Source organism: Sus scrofa, chromosome 7 (assembly GCF_054392235.1).
Source record: "Sus scrofa isolate SSC_HxYL_T2T_F1_AM1 chromosome 7, Sscrofa_HxYL_maternal_Yorkshire_Landrace_v2.0, whole genome shotgun sequence".
In the NCBI taxonomy this organism is placed as follows: domain Eukaryota; kingdom Metazoa; phylum Chordata; class Mammalia; order Artiodactyla; family Suidae; genus Sus; species Sus scrofa.
Window position 1 is genome coordinate 253229 of NC_139389.1, and position 18181 is coordinate 271409.

General features: G+C 55.8%; 1 protein-coding gene across 31 annotated transcripts in view; it reads right to left on the minus strand.

Moving 5' to 3' along the window:
• Window positions 1-2839: 2839 nt before the first annotated feature.
• Window positions 2840-18181, minus strand: part of EXOC2 (exocyst complex component 2) — a 146032-nt gene continuing 130690 nt past the window's right edge. For 20 of the 31 annotated variants that reach the window (XM_084967179.1, XM_084967176.1, XM_084967193.1 and 17 more), the window contains 7 exons: window positions 14373-14428; window positions 11758-11880; window positions 7496-7557; window positions 6278-6316; window positions 5625-5684; window positions 3844-3972; window positions 2840-3375 (listed from right to left, as the gene is read on the minus strand). In XM_084967179.1, the coding sequence (XP_084823305.1) occupies window positions 3879-3972; window positions 5625-5684; window positions 6278-6316; window positions 7496-7557; window positions 11758-11880; window positions 14373-14428 (434 nt within the window). In that variant the 3' untranslated portion in view covers window positions 2840-3375; window positions 3844-3878. The remainder of the gene's footprint in view (window positions 3376-3843; window positions 3973-5624; window positions 5685-6277; window positions 6317-7495; window positions 7558-11757; window positions 11881-14372; window positions 14429-18181) is intronic. The other 11 variants (XM_084967181.1, XM_084967172.1, XM_003128146.6 and 8 more) reach the window with 1 other exon arrangement.

Sequence of the window (18181 nt, forward strand, 5' to 3'; positions counted from 1 at the left end):
ATCCCGCGTTGCTGTGGCTGTGATGTAGGCCGGTGGCTACAGCTCTGATTGGACCCCTAGCCTGGGAACCTCCATATGCCGCGGGAGTGGACCAAGAAATGGCAAAAAGACAAAAAAAAAAAAAAAAAAAAAAAGATAGAAAACAGGAGGAAAAACACTTGCCAACAATTTTAAAAGGTCCAGGACAGGAGATCCATATACTAAAAACGAGGCAAGAGAAACAGGAAAAGAACAAACAACAGATCACCAGGAGCAGAGGAGACTCAAAGAAATAATTCAAGAAAAATTCCCAGACTCGACATTCGGTTCAGCACTAGGATTAAAAACGTGTCGCACCCGGGGTGATGCGTGGACTTTGTGCGAACCCAGTGAGACCTGGGGCGAGTGGCCGCCAGCCCAGAGCCCTTGGCCCACAGGCCATCACCGTGTCACCGCACCGTCACGGAGACTGCGCAGTCCTTCTTCTCGGGAAGCTTCCAGACCCAGGAGGGGGGTGGACGCTGGCAGCAGAAACCCGGGGGACAGGCCTGAGGCTGCGCGGCCACCAAGTCTGCGAGACAAGCCCGCCAGAGGCTGGCAAGGTGGCTGCAGGCCTGGGATGGGGGGACAAGTGACCTGGAAAACGCAGAAAGGGCACAGGAAGGAAGGCGCAGTGACCCGCCACACTGACTGTGACGCGACCCTGAAGGCGGGTGGGCTACAGGCTGAGCCGGGACAAGCGGCAGCAACGAGGGCCCGGCCACGGTCGGCGGCCATGGAACCGCATCAAGCACAGCCCGGGCCCAGTGGCGGCGGAGACAACCACCGCTGCAGCACTCGGGCCCGCGGCCCGTGGCCCTGTCCCTGCAAGGGCTCTGGGGTTGACTGGGAGAAGGTGCTAGAACATGGCCACTGGGGCCACGGAGCACCGGTTTAGCCAGAGAAACCCGGGGAGCCTTTGCAGGGGGCTCTGCAGGGAAGCGGGCAGGGAGCGTGCTGGGATCCTCCGGCGGGAACTGACCCAGCGGCCTCCATGCAAGAGGCAGCTCCCTGGACAGGCCCTTCGCGGGTGGAGAGCCGCCCCAAGAAGCCAGGTTCTCACATTCCTCCCCGGCCCGCGCAGCCTGGCCACACTCGAGTGACAGTTCACACGGTGGCCTCTGTTCTAGGGTCTGCGCCCAGCTCAAAGTCTGCAGACAGGTGGACGGGAACACGCAAGGCAAATGTGACAAAAAAAAAGACAACAATGGTCTCAACAGTGACCACCGCATCCCAGCACCAGGGCCGTCATGGTTCCAAGGCCAAGGAGGGCGGTGGGGCAGCCAACCTGCGGAGGCCACTCCTGGCTTCTAGTGGCCACATCGCCAAGGCGGCCCAAAGGCCCAGCTCCTGCCCCTACAATATTTTGGTTATGTGTTTATAACCTGGCCAGGTACAAAAAGGCTTTCCAATGATACACTCAATAAAATGGAATTAAAAAATGGGTGAACAGGGAGTTCCCGTCGTGGCACAGTGGTTAATGAATCTGACTAGGAACCATGAGGTTGCGGGTTTGATCCCTGCCCCTGCTCAGGGGGTTAAGGATCCGGCGTTGCCGTGAGCTGTGGTGTAGCTTGCAGACGCGGCTCGGATCCTGTGATGCTGTGGCCCTGGTGTAGGCCGGCGGCTTCAGCTCCGATTCGACCCCTAGCCTGGGAACTTCCATATGCTGTGGGAGCGGCCCAAGAAATAGCAAAAAAACGACCAAAAAAAAAAAAGGGTGAACAGAAAATGAGGGGACATCAGTACACAAAAAAAGCAGGATGACTCGAATAAATAAAAACATGCAACCTGTATTTAAAGCAAAGCTAAAGTTATTAAAACTGATGTTCTGAGTATGAATATGAAACAATTTATCTTCCAGATTCCAGAGCAGTTTATAAATCCATGTGAAAACCTTTATGGCAGTACCACTAGATAAATAGTGACCGTTATTTGAAGCACACGTTAAAGAAAACATAGCTAACCCTACTAGTTTAGAAACCTCATCTTGATTGAAAAGCTGGTGGAAATGGAGGGAGCTGCTCAGAAAACAAGTGGTAAAAGGCTCTTAGGCCTTGACCACCTGGCAGCACACGATCAGAGCAGGTCAGCGCCACCGTGGACGAGCTCAGAATTATGCGCTCTTGCAGGTTCCTCCGTGGAGGGTGCAGCAGCGGGCACTCGGCGCTGCGCCCACGGCCGTGACGCTCGTGCGTGGCGATGGAATCCTTTCTAGAGCATCCTTCCACAGGATGCGGATACAGAGACTGTCCCCTCTGCTCACCCAGCACTGAGGCCAGGCGGGTCGTGGACGCAGAGGTGCTGGACCCCAGCTTGGCTGAGCGTCAGAGTGCCTCCGAGGCCTCACTTCTCGCTGTGTTTTAACCTCCTTGTAGATTTGCTCCCAGGCCTGGTGTGCCTCTCAGCTTCCCATCACACTGAGCCCCCAGTTCCTTCTGTGGCTCAAGCAGCCCTTGAAATCCCTTCTTCCAGGAAGCCCCCCCTCGAGCTCCCTTTGGGTTTGGGGTGCTTACCTACTACCTTCCATTCTGAGCCACGGAAACTCTTACTGATGCCTGTCTCGCTGACGTGTTCCACCCCTGCTGAGTGCTTCCCTGATCAGGCCTGGCTGGCCCGCCTGGTCCCCAGGGCGTCACAGTCAGAGCAGGTGACGGAGGGGATGAGCAGGACCTGACACTGCTTTCCGACGATTAGACAACGTCAGGTAAACCCAACTTAAGTATCTGAGTGTCAAAACTAGACGTATGAAAAGGGACATAGCTAATGAAAACGCTGAGCTGAAGCCGCGTAAGGACAAAATGTCGAGTTACACCTCATATGAAAGACACATTCTTTATTGGCTGAAGGCTCTGAATTAGACATTTCAGATAACGAACATTCGGGACTGCAGTTTTGTAACTTAGTTCAGAGCTGTGCTACAAACGCGGTTAACATGCTTGGATGAGACAACGTTCCGTAGAGTTAACAGGCTTTAGTCAGCACATCTGCAGAGGAAACCTCCCCTTCCAGATGCTACCAAACGAACAAACCCCATAGTGACTTCTTTCAAAGGCGGACACCGCACACGCCACGCTGGGCTCGGAAGTCCCTGGTGTTAGCACAGACACTGACACCAGTGCGGTAAAGGGGATTCCGTGGCATCCGCGGAGAGATCTCAAACTCTGACTCAGTCTTCTGATGAAGTTAGTCTGGGAAGCTGACTCCATCCTCGTCCACAGAGTCCGTGCAGCGCCCGTGAAGCTGCGCAGGAGCGAAGCTCCCGCAGGGGCTGGAGGTGCGGGGGGAAGGTGTGGGCACCTGGGAGGCACGCGGCAGGCTCAGAGCGAGTCACACAGAAGCCTGGCGTCTCGAGCACTGCGAACAGAAAAACCAGGCTGCAACGTTACCTCCTGGAGGTCTGGAGCACGAAGCACCTGCCCCAAAGGGAACGCTGTGCAGACCACGCGGTTTTCTTAAAACCGACTGTTCACTTGTATGAAAGGAAGCTTTAAGCACAGCTGCAAAGGTTACGGTGACAGACATTTAAACCGAACTTTCTAAATCGCTCCTCAGTCTCCTGAGCGTCCTGGAAGCTGCTCAGGGCACGTTCGGAGCTGGCCCCCTTTCTGCTGCTTCCACCACATGGCATCTGGCTGAGAAAAAAAATCTCTCCCTCTCTATGTTTTTAAAAGGTATTTTAAAGTCACATGGGGCCCAATGTGATAAAAATGACAAAGCCAATCTGCTTGGGCATTTTAAATAAGGCATTTGGTTGGAATAAAACACATGCCACCATCTTTCTAAGCTACCAACTAAGGGAAAGAAGAGAGTGAGATTGCAAACCTGGGGGCGCGGGCAGGCACAGCAGGGGGGCACGCCTAGGTCTTCACAGCAGGCGGTGGGGCAGCCTGGAAGCAGGCCAGCTGCAGGTGCATGCTGCCTTTGACCCGGTTCAGCAGTTCTTCCAGCAGCCTGTGGGGAGACCACTGACCAGCCCAGGGCTGGGATGGGGAGGGGGGGGGGACAGCAGGACTTGCGAGGCCCCCACCCTGCCCGGAAGCTTCTCTCCTTGACCTGTGGGTTCCAGATTCCGCGGCAGAAACAGGTCCACCAAAGAGGCCCGTCAGAGGAGCACGCCCTTGCGGATGCAGGCCTGTGTTGGTATAAACTGCTCCCGCCCTCCCCAGCCCTCCCCGACACAGACTGGCACCTGCGCGTCCTGCCCGTCTGCATCCCACGTGGGACCCGGCAGCCCTGCCCCCTCCAAGTGCCCCTGGTTCACCTTTGCCCTCCCTCCACCCCAGGCAACTGCTGGTCTATTTCCCGTCCCTCTTGTTCTGCGTTTTTCTGCCTTTAACGAACACTGGTGAGATGAGCTGGAGGGTGAAAGAGGCACCAGCAGAATCAGGTCTGTTCCCACAGTCACTCCGCCTGTCTCCAGAGCCGCATCTGCAGCTACGTGGATGGTGCACAGTGACACCCACCCCTCAGGGCCTCTCACCTGGATGTCACATGGTGACACCCACACCTCCAGGCCTCCGGTTCACCTGGTTCAGATGAAGCAACCAAGGAAAGAGCCTCCCGGTAGTGGGGTCAGGGACCACATGACCCTGCCTAGCCTTGACCCCGTCCTGGCCTTTGCCGCTGAGAAGCACTAGTCTTCCGAGCCACATTCCACAGGGTAGCAGCAAGAGCATCTCAATCTTCTAGCACGTTTATGTTAATGAACCATGGAGTCAGTGAGAGAAGAGGTGGGAGGGAGGGCGGGGCTGTCCCCAGGCCAGCGAGGAGCAGGCAAGGCCGCGTCCTCCTCCCGGGCCCTGGCCACGTCCCCGCGGGACGGTCTTCCTAGCAGCCCGGCCCCATGTGTGCCCTGTGCCCGAGGGTCTGTGAGAAGGGCAGAGACAGTGCAGACGATGGGCCACGGTGGGGGCCTGCTGGCGGGGGAAGAAGCCAGGCCCCCAGTTTCTGCCGCCGCAGGTGAGGGGAGACCGGCTCTGACGACACGGGCCGGGCCTAGATTTTCGTCTGGTCGGAATTTCCTGTTACGTGAGTAGCAGAGTTTACGGTCAGGCTGAGACCAGTAACACAGCACTAGTGAATCCCAGGTAACTTCCTAGGTACAAACGCCCTCTTAACAGTCCACGTGACACAGCAGAGTGCACACTGCCAACCTGCCTGAAGGAAAACAGCCCTGGTCCTCCCTTCTCCATCAAGTACTATCTTCCTAAAACCTGAAGACAGGATTTCAAGACAGGGTTAAGGATCCGGCGTTGCCATGGCTGCGGCCCAAGTTCAATCCCTGCCCCGGGAACACCCACCTGCTGCAGGCACGGCTCAACAATTTTTAAGGTCATTGTATAGTTTAACTGAGTCAAAATACACTTTCTTATGAAAGCTTAAGTGCCTGGTACAGACACAAGAAAAGAACTAATTTGTAAATGATCACAAACCCAGGTTTCCCCTCATCCTGTCACTTGGGCGACGAGCTAACACAAGGGAGGCGTAAGCTGCCAGGTGCGTCTCTTCTGCATCCCATCCCCACGTGCGAAGGGCAGGTGCAGGTGACGAAACCCCGGGGCAGCGCGTCCGCCTGGCTCTTGGGAGCAGCAAGGGGAACTTACGTTCTCTCGGCTCCACTCGAGAGCTGGGGCAGGGCTTCCAGGGCCTGCTTGAAACTGGACCTGGAACACAGACAGCGTCATGAGGCCAGCCCCAGGGAGCCGAGCACCAGGCAAAATACAGAGCAACACACGGGCCAGGGCGGCGTGTGGGCGCAGGAGGAAAAGTGAAAGTGCAAGCGAAAGTGAGGGTTTGCAGGATCAGAAAATGCAGCAAGGACACGGAACACAACTTGAAAAGCCAAGGAGAGACTGACTCTCACACAAGGATGCTGCTTCCAGCAGGTGAAAGTAAGCGCAAACACGCTAAATTTAAAAAGGGCTTTACTTTCAAAACAAAACCGAACTATATTTTAAAACAACTGTAAAAAAGGAAGGAGACCAAGTGGCAGTAAGGACAGTCCTGTGCAAAACGACACCAAGGGGGACATTCCCAGAAGTGACAGGGCAGGGCCTGGTGAAGAGCCCACCTCGTACAATAACTGAGCAGGTCTTTAAAGGGTTTAGCTGTTGTCACATTTAAAATCTGTCCAATGGGGATATATTTGTACATATATAAAATCCATACTATGAAATCTGGTATCATTTCATGGAACACAGAAAAGGCAGAAAACACCATGTTTAGCTTTTAAAGTAGGAAGTACCAGAAGAGTTACCTGGTACCTCTTTCGACCTCGGGAGGCCTTTGTCTGGTCCTGTAGAAACACCAGCATCAGTGACCAGTATTTCTCAAACCAGGGCCGGGGTCACAGCAGCACCAGAGAGACAGCGAAGGCGGGCCCCGAACCTGGCACCAGAGGCCTCGGCCGCTCCTGGTGGGGTGGCTGCGGGGACAGGCTGCAGCTGGGGAGCCCGTCCCTGGGAGCCTGTGTGCTGCAACCCTCCTCACTCAGTGAAGAGAAGCGGGCGGCCGCTCCTCCCTTTTCACGTGGCGACCGGCACGACGCGGACACAGACACACCCGACAGGTGAGAAGGTGCCCTGGCACCAGCTCAATTCGCGGCCCCAATCCTGGCCTGGAAAGCGTCGTCTCCCTGCCACAGACCCGGCGGCCGGGCTGGAAGGGCGCAGCGCCGGCGCGGGGCAGGGCAGGGCAGCCAGGACAAGGTCAAAGGCCAGTGAGGAACCAGGCCGATGCCTCCCGGCCAGCAGGTGGGAAGACGGGCAAGAGGCCAGCCTGGTCTCGGGCTGGCCTGCTGACAGTAACCCGACGGTGGCGGCAAGTCCCCCAAAGCTGGAGACAAGGAGGAGGCGCAGCCCGGGTGATCGGGTGATCGTAAACATCTCCCTGTTTGCTCCTCGGCGGCTGAACAACACAAGCCACACTTCCCCGGCCCCGCTGCCCAAGGAGTAAACAATTTTCTGCAAGTTAGCGCTGTTTCAGTCACCAAATGATGTTTCAATGATAGGAAATCCTGACTTTCATTCAAAACAGCTAAAAATGGTCATCGAATTTCCACTACAAAATTCTGCAGAGAAACCACAAGGCTTCCTCTTCTGCCAGTATTTACAATGCCTGAACCGTCCTCCTGAGGCTGCTGTGAACAGACTGGCTCGAGTCTGATTTTCCCCTTTAGAATATAAGTACTTGGCGCCCTGTTCCACCCTTTAGGAGACGAAGATTTACCTCCGTGAATGAGCAACATGAAATTATGTGAAACCTTTGTTCCTTCATGCTATGCGACAAAGACGCTGTCCTAGGAGTCCTTGGCTTCTGGCAGGTTAATGCTTTTTATCAACAAACGGATCAAATATAAACCATCACATCATTAAGTCAAGCCTGGCGTTGACTGTGAGCTCTGCCGGCACTGGCCAGGCTGCACGGCAGGTTCACGGAAAGGGCTCTCGGAGCGAGAGGGCAGGCAGCACCTTACCTGCTTTCGGGAGTCAGGTGAGCAGCCAGGATGTCCCTCAGGGCGCAGATTTCAAGCCTGGCCTGGGGGTGAGAAAGGGTCGCGTGAGCCCAGGGAACCCGCGTGGAGGATCGAACAGGAAGGCGGGCGAGGGCCGCCTTGTTTCACTGAAGACCGTCTCCCAGCCAAGACCGACGGCGGAGGAGGGGCCGGCAGCCCTGCCCCGAAAGGTCCAGACTGTGCAGGGCTGTGCAGCCACCCTCCGCCTCTGCCCTAAGCAGCACCTTCCCTCCGGCTGCCTCGGGCGGACCTTCCGCCCGGGCCCTTCCAGGCACGACGGTGACCTTGGGGCTGAGCTCTGCAGGGGCCACGCGGTGCCTACTGAAGTCATAGCTGGCGCCTCGCCTTTGGTTCTCCCTCTTCCTTTTAAAAACAAAACTGGACAAGTTGATCCCAAATAGACAGATAACATGGAAAAGGAACAGCATGGTTAAAACACGCAGACCTCCTGGTTTCCAAACTTACCACAAAGCTATAATAACCAAAAGAGCAGGGCACTGGCTCACAGATGGACGCGGACCAGGCCTGAGGGCCTGAAATAAACCCCGCACGTCTGACTAGCTGACTTCCAGCCTCGTGAACACACTCAGGGAGCTGAGGCCAGGTCTCCTTCTCAGACCAGAACCACCTCCCAACAGGTCCCGGCCTGGATGGAAGTGACAAAGCTATAAAACACTTAGCAGCAAACAGGGGTGACTCCTGCAGGGTTGGGCTGGGCCTGCCTTCCTAGAGACGACCAGGCAGAGCGGGAGACAAAAGGGAAGACCGGCCACCAGAATCGGAACATCAACGTCGCAAAAGTGAGACGACCCCGCAGAACGAGACATCACATCACACACATGGGGACGGCCACCCAGACACAGTCGCAAAGCTTGCGGGGATGTGGAGAAAGTGGGCTCTTAGGGTTACAGCTGCCCCGACAACAGCTGGAGAGGAGACATGCGGAGCGAGCACGGGTCCAGGTATGGGCCCCGGAGAGGGGGACGTCTGGCCACAGGAAGCCTGGGCACCAGGGTTCACAGCCCCGTCCCTCACCTCAGCCCGAAAGCGTCAACGCAAGTGTCCACCAAACGATGAAATGACAAATGAAATGTGGCCTATCCACACAACGGACTGTCACTCAGCCAGAAAAAGGCATGACACAGACGACGACACGCACAAACCTTGCAAACGTTATGCTCGGGGAAGCAGCCGGTCATAAGAAGCCATTTTCTATGATTCCACTTACATGAAATTTTCAGATTAGGCAAAGCACAGAGACAGAGCAGACAGGCAGGTGCTTGCCAGGGGCTGGGGTGGGGGCTAGGAGGGAGTGGACAGTGACCACAGGCTTTCTAGAACCAATGTGGTGATGGGCTGACTGCACAACTCTGTGAACAGAGCAGGGAAAAAAAAAAAATCACTGAATTGTGAACTTTTTTGCCTTGTAGACACACTGCATGGTATACGGTTCATAGTGTATGAATCTTATCTGTGTGAAACTTAAGAAAAAGCAAGCTAACCTAAGCTTACACTTCCTGGCAAGGCTGAGAGGTGACCTGCCACAGCTCGGGATCCTTTGAGCGTCAGGGGCCTCTGATGGCCCCCGCCCCCCACCCCCCCAGAACACAGTGCACTCCTGGGCCTGGGAAGGAACGGCCCTCACCTCCACGAGGGCACGAAACACAAACAACCATGAAAGACATGGCCAGTTGTCCAATTAACCAGTTGAGATAAAAGGTGACTTACCTCAGAGACAAACTTTCAGTTTGGAAAGCAATTGTTTGGTTTCATTTTTCAGCACTGAAAAATAGTCTGTAACTAGAAAGCATACACCCAGAACAATGCGTCCCTACTGCTTATATTCGAGCATAGATAAATAAATACAGACCCACAGGGAAAAGGCCAAAGAGAAAACCTAAGGTAGAACTTCCAGCGGAATACTTCAGGAGAAGGGTTAAATCACTGGAAAACGAATCTTTACCAGAAACGTTATTCAAAGTGATGGTGCTTCAATTGACCTTGAATGGTGCCAATTACAAAAGCTGCGACACTCGAGTCTGTGCCCCTTCCGGCCAGGGCCTGAAGCCGGCGTGGGGCCCCCGTGCCAGTCCTCTCAGAGTCACCTGCTTAGAAGGGAGTGGCACACAGGCGTCCCCAGCGGTGGCGGAGAACTCTTTCAGAACGAACTGCCAGCCCGTCTCCCGGCGGCAGCAGGCACCGGGCCGAGCCTGCAGCTGATCCCGGGCCCTCTTCCTGCGGCTGAGCGGGAGCAGCCTCTGCTGCGAGTCCGAGGCCACCCGGGCCGGCGGGGCTGCTCTGACCGCCTCTCAGTTACTCGGCCCCCTCGCGACTCCCGGTTCTGATCTCCTTCGGCAGCACCACGGGGACCGGCAGGAAGTTCCGGTTAGGGACCCCTCACCAGCTCTCCAGGGGCACACCTGCGCCTGCTCCCTCCCACCCGCGGCGTTTCGGCAGAAGCTTCACACGCAGGACTCGGGGGAGCCTGGCGGCAGCGCTTGGGTTTGCAGTCTCAGCTTTCCCGTCCCGCTGCCCGTGAGGGGCGTCGCCACCATGTGGTCTTCACGTCTCGCGGCTCCGGTGACGTGGACCTTCCTTCCCGGGCTCACGGGAACCAAACCACGTGGATGCTGGGCTTCCGCCCATGTCCCAAGGCCCCTAGGAGCCTGTTGGTTTCTCCCAGTCGCTCTTGCTGTTCTGGGCGCTGGAGTCACTGCCGGGGCCTACACACTCTCTGACTTCACCTTCCGTCCTCTCTCTTCTGCTGTCGCTCCGTCAGGCAGATTTAAGACACGGATGTGCCTCCCCGTTCTATTCCAGAACTTCTGTCAGGTCCTCTGCGGGTTCCTGCTGTTCTGCTGAGCTTCCCCGCTGTCCACGCATCAGGAGCACAGTCCCCTTGACACCGCTGGACGCGGCTGCTTCCCAGGCCTTGTCTGGATGCTACCAGCTGAGTCATCTCGAGGCTGGGCTCAGTGGACTGTCTTTTCTATTGGGAATGGGCCATGTTTTCCGGCTTTGTTTTGCTTGTGGACTGCACCCTGGACACGGTGAATGTTATGTTGAGAAGGCTCTGGATGCCGTCATGTGTCTCTGAGGAGTGCTGACTGCTTCACTTAGCAAGCAATGAACTCATCTGGACTCAAGCTGAAAACCCCTGGCACTTGGGCAGCATCTCAGTTCCGACCAAGTGGACATTCTGGGGAGACACAGAATCTGTGACCAGCGTTCTCTCTGCTCCCTTGCCTTCCTGTAGCTATGGCTGCCCCGAGCCTATCCTTCTAAGCTGAGAGACAGCAGGCCCGGGGTGGCGGGAGGGAGGGGCGCACGGGGCCTGCATTCAGGCCATGACAGCCGCAGAACGCGAGGAATTCATCCAAGCGCCATCTCTTCCAGAGACACCCGCGAACATCCACTCTCCAGAGTCTTCAGGGTTTTGTTCTTACACTTTCTACTTTTATTATTATTCAGGATGAGAGTTGTCATCTGCAGAGGCTGGCCTGATAGTAGGTCCTCCGCTCTGAACCGGAAGCACAACTTCTAGTGCTTTTAAAAAAAACCCTCTCCCAGCGCCCTAGGTCACGGGAGCCCACAGGTGGGAGGTCCCTCTCCCACTCGCCTGCACGCCTTGGCTCCCCCCAAGTGCTTATGCACAGACCATGAACCATCTGGTTTGGGAGCTCCCTGGTGGCCTAGTGCTGAGGACGTGGCACGTTCCCGGCTGCAGCCCAGGTTCAAACCCTGGTCTGGGAACCAAGATCCCACATCAAGCTGCTGCATATTGCAGCAAAAAAAAAAAAAAAAAGAGAATAAATCTGACTTACAGAAGTTATGTTTGCATTGTAATTATGTAATTTAAATAAATACAACATAAATAAATAGCGTATCAGTAGAAAGAGATAGTTATTGGTCATTTCTATGCACCGATGCTTCAGAAATTCCAATGTAGTGAAGACAACTGTAAAAGAAAATCTCAGAACTTCAGGAGGAATCTGCATTCAATTTCACAAGCGTCACTAAGGTCTCGCTCTGCACTAGGAGGACAAGAACTGTGGGACTGTCACCACGGTGGATACAGCCCACCCGAGAAACGATGTGGGTCTCCGGCCAGAAGACCCACCAACAAGCACAAACCCTGGCTGTGCCTTCCAAGACTGACGACCGAAACACAGCCCCGGGCTTTCGGCAACGGGGTCATCAGCACAGAGCGGGGGGCCGGGTACCTGCAGCGCTCCGTTTCTGCTGAAGGACGAGACGCACTGCATCAGCCGACTCAGCTCCTCAGAAACCGCCTCCACCACCCTGGACAGCACGCGAGGCACCAGGCCTTTGCAGACAGCGAACACCTGCGGGAAGGGTCGGCACAAGGAGGGAGGCGTCACGGGGCGTTCCTGGACTTGACTGCGTTAGAAGAAAGCGATGCTGCAAACAAAGCCACTCACAGGTCTGCTCGGCCGTGTCTCTACAGGGTCAGAATTAGGAACGAAAGGAAGATAGGGGCTTACACCCAAGCGGCATTAACTGATTCCGGACAGAAACAACCCTCTTAGACACACTGGCAAGTGTGACTTTGAAAGGTGTCGTTGGTGGGGACACACTGAAAGAGTTTCAGAGATTTCTTTTTCCTCTTTCCCTTTTCACAGGAAGAAATACGATTTCTAAAGAGGACAACATAGAAATAAAAATATACTGGGTCACACTCTCCTTCGATCAAAGCAGATGCTACTTCAGCCTGGGGACACTCTTCCGCATGGGACAACAAAGTTCCCAACTTCACTAACTGTTGAATTAAATGTTTCCTTTCATTTAACATATAAACATTATTTTTAAGCTTTGAATTGTGGTATTTTCAAACTAGGAGTTACTATATTTAGACATTTACGGAAACATATTACTATATTGATTTGTAAGTTAACTTTCTTTTTAGCTTTTCTATTTTTCAGGCTGAGTCGCCAGGATCAAACCTCTGGGTCACCCCAAACACAACCTGAGTGCTCAAGAAAATTTGGGGACCATGCAGGAACAGCAAAGAGTAACCTCTACTTTCAGTCACTGGGACATATTAAAAAGGGACTTGCAGAAGTTCCTGTCATGGCTCAGTGGTTAACGAATCCAACTAGGAACCATGAGGTTGCGGGTTCGACCCCTGGCCTTGCTCAGTGGGTTGAGGACCCGGTGTTGCCGTGAGCTGTGGTGTAGGTCGTAGACGTGGCTCGGATCCCATGTTGCTGTGGCTCTGGCGCAGGCTGGCAGCTACAGCTCCGATTAGACCCCCAGCCTGGGAACCTCCATATCCCACGGGAGCGGCCTAAGAAATGGCAAAAAAAGACAAAAAAAAAAAAAAAAAAAAAAGGGACCTGCAAAGCCTCATACTTAAACAACGCCATGGTTATCGGCGATGGCCCTTCAGCAGAGCTGCGTCTGTCGGAACCACCGTCTCCCTACCAGGCCACATGCTGCAGCTCCTCTGACAGCGCCTGCCCGTCCCCTGCAGAAATGGTTTTTTTTTTTGTTTTTTTTTTTTTGTCTTTTGTCTTTTTGTTGTTGTTGTTGCTATTTCTTGGGCCGCTCCCGCGGCATATGGAGGTTCCCAGGCTAGGGGTCGAATCGGAGCTGTAGCCACCGGCCTACGCCAGAGCCACAGCAACGCGGGATCCGAGCCGCGTCTGCAACCTACACCACAGCTCACGGCAACGCCGGATCGTTAACCCACTGAGCAAGGGCAGGGACCGAACCTGCTACCTCATGGTTCCTAGTCGGATTCGTTAACCACTGCGCCACGACGGGAACTCCGAGAAATGTTTTTACTGACGGATGATTTAACGTCACGCTCTAACTTTAGTGGAAGCCGGCCTCACAAAAATCACTTTTCTGTGTCTTTGATAAAATCGCAGTTGAAAATACGTCACATCATAAAAGTGTATGTGAGACATTCCTGCTGGAATTAAATCATCTGAAAACTTTATTTTCTGGAGAAATGCACGTGCTGCGCCTCCCGAAGAATGAAGAGCATACTCCCTCCTCCTCCTGCTCCAGCTGCTTCAGAGCCAGATCAGGAAGCGGGAGCTCTCCCCCTCCTCCTCTGTGCTCTGTCTTGGCTTCCTCGCCGTGTCTTTCCAGCTCACCCTGGGAACCGGCCGTGGGGACAGGAGCCTGGCAGAAACCAATAGTCCTGATGCACCCGCCCCACTGTGGACCCTCGGAAGGCTCTCGGGCAGTGGCCACTGGAACAGAATCTTCCACCAACAACTTCTTTGCAGGGCCCAGGTCATCTGGTGCACAGCAGCCCACGGGCGGAGCCGACCCAGAGGCCCACGACTGTGGAACTGCCAAGGCAGTCACAGGGGCCACCAGGGACGCTAACGCAAAGCTGGATGACCGTGCTGCATGAGAGGGCAGGCGGGGTGTGACTGGCAGGCAGTGCCGACGTCCACGGGCACCGAACGAAAGGGTGCCAGCACTGCTTCCTCACACCTGTCGCCCCCTGCCCGTCTAACACGCCGTGCGGCCGCGTGAGCATGACTCGTGGCTTAGGGCTGCTTCAAAAGTGGGCGACGGACTTTCGCAGTCAGAGAAAAGCGTCCTTCCAATCTCCCTTCTCTTTACCTTTCAAATGTTAACATGTTTAGTTTTAACTACGAGGAAAAGCATACCCGACTTGAGACAGAGACTCATGGTTCAAGTGCACACGAGCGTGCACGGAGAGCAGAGTCCCGTCTCATTTACACACCCAGGTACATTCTGACGGGCAAAGGGCCACCCAACACCCGACGACCCCGCCTCGCCTTCTGTTCTCCAGTCACCCACCTCTCGGGAGCAGCGGGCGACGACGGCTTACCTCCGCATGCACGGCAATGATGCTCACCAGCGCTTCTTTTAGGTAGTTTCTGACACCTGCAAGCAGACGGGGGCGAGAAAGGCATTTAGTGGGGACCCCCTGCTGCTGCCTTCGCCTGAGAGCTTCCAGGAGAGACGCGGGCGTTCCTTCCAAGAACCAACCCAAAGGCCGTGTTGGCGCAGGTAGAAAACGGTTAAATTAGGAGTTTTCTTTCCCTGTTTTCCACTCCTGTCACGGCTGATCAGTCTGCTTCAAAGCACAATTTAAAACTACCCTCCATTTCTTCACACACACAGGCACACACACAAACCAGAGGTCCGGGGAGGGTACTGACCAAAGCTTACAAAATGTCTACTATAGCGTCTTACTTCCAAAGGGAAAAGTCAAATTCTAGTGCAAACTTCTGAAAAAACCACCTGCTTCTGCCAAGCAAGTTAGAGATGACAAGCCCATGACTTCAGGAGGGCAGGGCCCAAGGCGCCCCCTGGGGTGGGCACACACGACGGCAGGGCGCCGGCCTGAGGGCCGGTGGCATGGGCCCCGAGCCCGGCACATCCCTGGGAGCCGTGACTTTGGCTTCCTCCGCTTCAAGGGGTGTGGAGGGCACCTCCTGGCAGCTGCAGCGAGGCTGTCCTGCCACGGGGCCCCCAGAGCTGTAAGAAGGGAAAATTCCGCCGGGGCTTCTCCCAGCGTGTCAGCCGTGCGCCGCGCTGGGTAGGGACGTGCACTGTCTCTCTTCCAAGGAGCCCAGCTCACAAACATTTCTTTGGGATACAAAGGCTCAGGGGCTGTTAATTCTATTTTGCTGAGGGAGTAAATGAGAAAACCTATGGCTACAAGGCCAGAGTCTCATCTGGGAGGAAGGGGAGAGTCATTCTCAGCGAAGGTGAAGTTCGCGACCTGCGCTGACGGCCAGGAAGGCTGCTCCCCAGGGCCTGGGGGTGGCTGGGGGGCATGGCCTCTGCACTCAGCTCTCCTTTTTAAATGGCACCCGTGCGGACGGCTGCTGTTCTCGGGCGCACAGGACACATGCAGCTGCTGGAAAGAGGCCCGTGCTGGGCGCACGAGGCTCTAAGGACCCAGCAGAGGGGCTCCGAAGGCCTCTGTCTCCATGGAACTCAGGAGCAGCGCCGGGAAGCTGGGTCCAGCAGCATGGCTGGACCTGGGAGGCCAGCTGTGGACTCAAGTCCCTCAAGGGGACTGTGCAGAGTGAGGCCAGGGGAGGGTGGTGAAGGTCAGGGCGCCGGGCCGAGGCCTGAGGCTGGACAGCTCGCGGACATGCAGCACCCAAGATCCATCCCTGTGGCCTCGCTGCCTCCCTCCAAGGAGAGCCAGGCCGGTGTCACTGGCCTGAGCCTCATGGGGCCACACCCGCACTTCCGGGTGTCTGACACCTGAGGCGGGTTTTCCTCGTTTTTGGCTTTAACACGTCGCCCCTAATCTGTGGCAGGACGGAGGCGCCTTCAGACCCGCAGCCCGAGAAGCCTGCCACAGCGGAGCTTCTCCTCGCGGCACGGATGGCGAATGAGCTGGCGGCAGGAACGCCAGGACACACGGCCCCGGGAAGGCCTGGGATGAGCTGCTGGCACGTCCTATCATCAGGTCGAGGCCTCGGGGGGCAGGCAGGAGGCAGCCAAGGATGCCACTGCAGTCAAGTGTCCGGGGCGGGCGCAGAATTTGGTTTCGGTGACTATTTGCAAAGGCTCCGTGACTGTGACAAAGGGACCACTCTCAGTTAATCTCAGTGACATGTTCTCTCTCCGCCAGGATCAACACTGAGGACGACTTTCAAGTTCATGGAGGTGACAGAAAGGACACTCGGTGTGCGGTCAGAGGACCCGGGATCTAAGTTCTGGCTCATGGACACACAAGAGGGGCAGCCGGAAGACAAATCAGTCCACCTGTTAGACCCCACCTACTGCGCACAGTGTCGGGACGACAACCCCTGCTCTGTCGGCCAAGCTTTTCACAGGAACGCTGTGTGTCTACCCCCTTCCTCTCCTCACACCCGCAGGTGCCTCTCGGTGCTGGGCGCTGCTGGGGGTGCTGACAAAAGGGGGTCCTGCCCTAAAGGAGCCCCTTGGGGTCAGGATTCCGGTCCACGTATTTCAGGGGCCATTTCTTAAGTAAAGACATAAATAAAAAGGTCAAAGGCATGGCGACTTGAAAAAAAGACACCAACTTCTCCTCCTGAAACACACAGTGCAGAAGTCTGGGCCACATATCTAATTGCACCTGCCACCCCGCTACCCCTGCAGGTGTGCTCTCCCGAGCAGCCCCAGTGACCTGCGAAAGGCCAGTGTGCATGTGAGGCCAGGCATAGGGACCGCCCACAGGCGGAGTGCTCTGGGAGCCGGAAGGGAGCGGAAGTCCAGTGGGACTCTCTGGTCACACCTGGCACTGGTTTGGGGAAGAATGGTGGATGTCACAGGCTGTGATGGCAGGACGCCCCGGTGCCCAGGTCACATCTACGCCACAGCCTAAGTGAACGAGCGGGGTAGGCGAGAGCCACAGGCAGAAGCAGGGGCACCCTGCAGATCCTCAGCTACTGGTATCAAGTCTTCCTGAGTGAGCTCCTGTGCGGACCTGACTGCAGCCTGCCAGCCTATGAACCAGAGACAGTGCTCATTAAACCAGCACCCCCGGGAGGACAGCAGGTGGCCAGTGAGTGGGGCCTCTCCCTGTGTGTCCAGGGGCTGCACTCAGGCCCCTCCCGTCCTGGTGGCCGGCCGTTGCTTCGTCCACCCCACCTCCCTGCCAGGCTGTCAGCTCCACAAGCACAGGGCTCAGCCCCAGGTACCTCCTCTCTGCAGCCTCGGACCCGCCACACGGCTGGACTGGAGCAGATACTCAGAATATGTATGAATAAGAAGTAGGAAGGCAGAGGTCATGTAAGTTGTGCTCAATTCTAAGCTCCTAGGACTGAGCCCTCTTAGACAGACTGAAAAGTGAATGCCTGCGTGACACGGCCACGTGAGAAGCTGCGTGTACGCAGGTTCCAAAGGATCCGCTCCAGAGCCTGCAGACACCCCGCCAAAGCGCTGCTCGCTTCGCACAGGACGTAAGAAAACCAAGATGGTCCTTTTTTCAGGATTCGCTTGAAAACTACAACTGGAATAAAGAAAGCATATGGCAGAACAGAACCCCGCCGAGGTGAAACAGACCCTTGTCCAAATACGATTTTTTCCAGCTCATCCTTAAGCGAAGAGCTGGCTCTGAATAACCGAACATGAAACTGGAAGGCTCACCACGCTGGCCGCGGGGCAGCCGCTCGCTCGTTAGAAATGTGTGAACCGTATGCGGGCCGGCCCTGGTTTCGGCTCCGACGGCGGCCGGATGACTTTCTGGGACCGGGGGAGGGGCCGGCTGTGGAAGCACCTGCACAGCGGAGGAAGGCAAGGGGAGAGAGGCCACTTCACGGTGACGCAGAAGCGAGTGCTGTTCACAAAGGCTGCTCGGCTGAGCCCCCACGACTTTCCACGGTGTCCCCGCAGGAACGGGAGCAGCTCTCAGGCCCTTACAACAATATCGTTCCCTCGACTCCGAATATGAAATCAGAATGTGCCATGAGGAGTTCCCGTTGTGGCGCAGTGGTTAACGAAACCGACTAGGAATCATGAGGTTGCGGGTTTGGTCCCTGCCCTTGCTCAGTTGGTTAACGATCCGGCGTTGCCGTGAGCTATGGTGTGTAGGTCGTAGAAGCGGCTCGGATCCTGCGTTGCTGTGGCTCTGGCGTAGGCTGGTGGCTACAGCTCCAATTCGACCCCTAGCCTGGGAACCTCCATATGCCGCGGGAGCGGCCCAAGAAA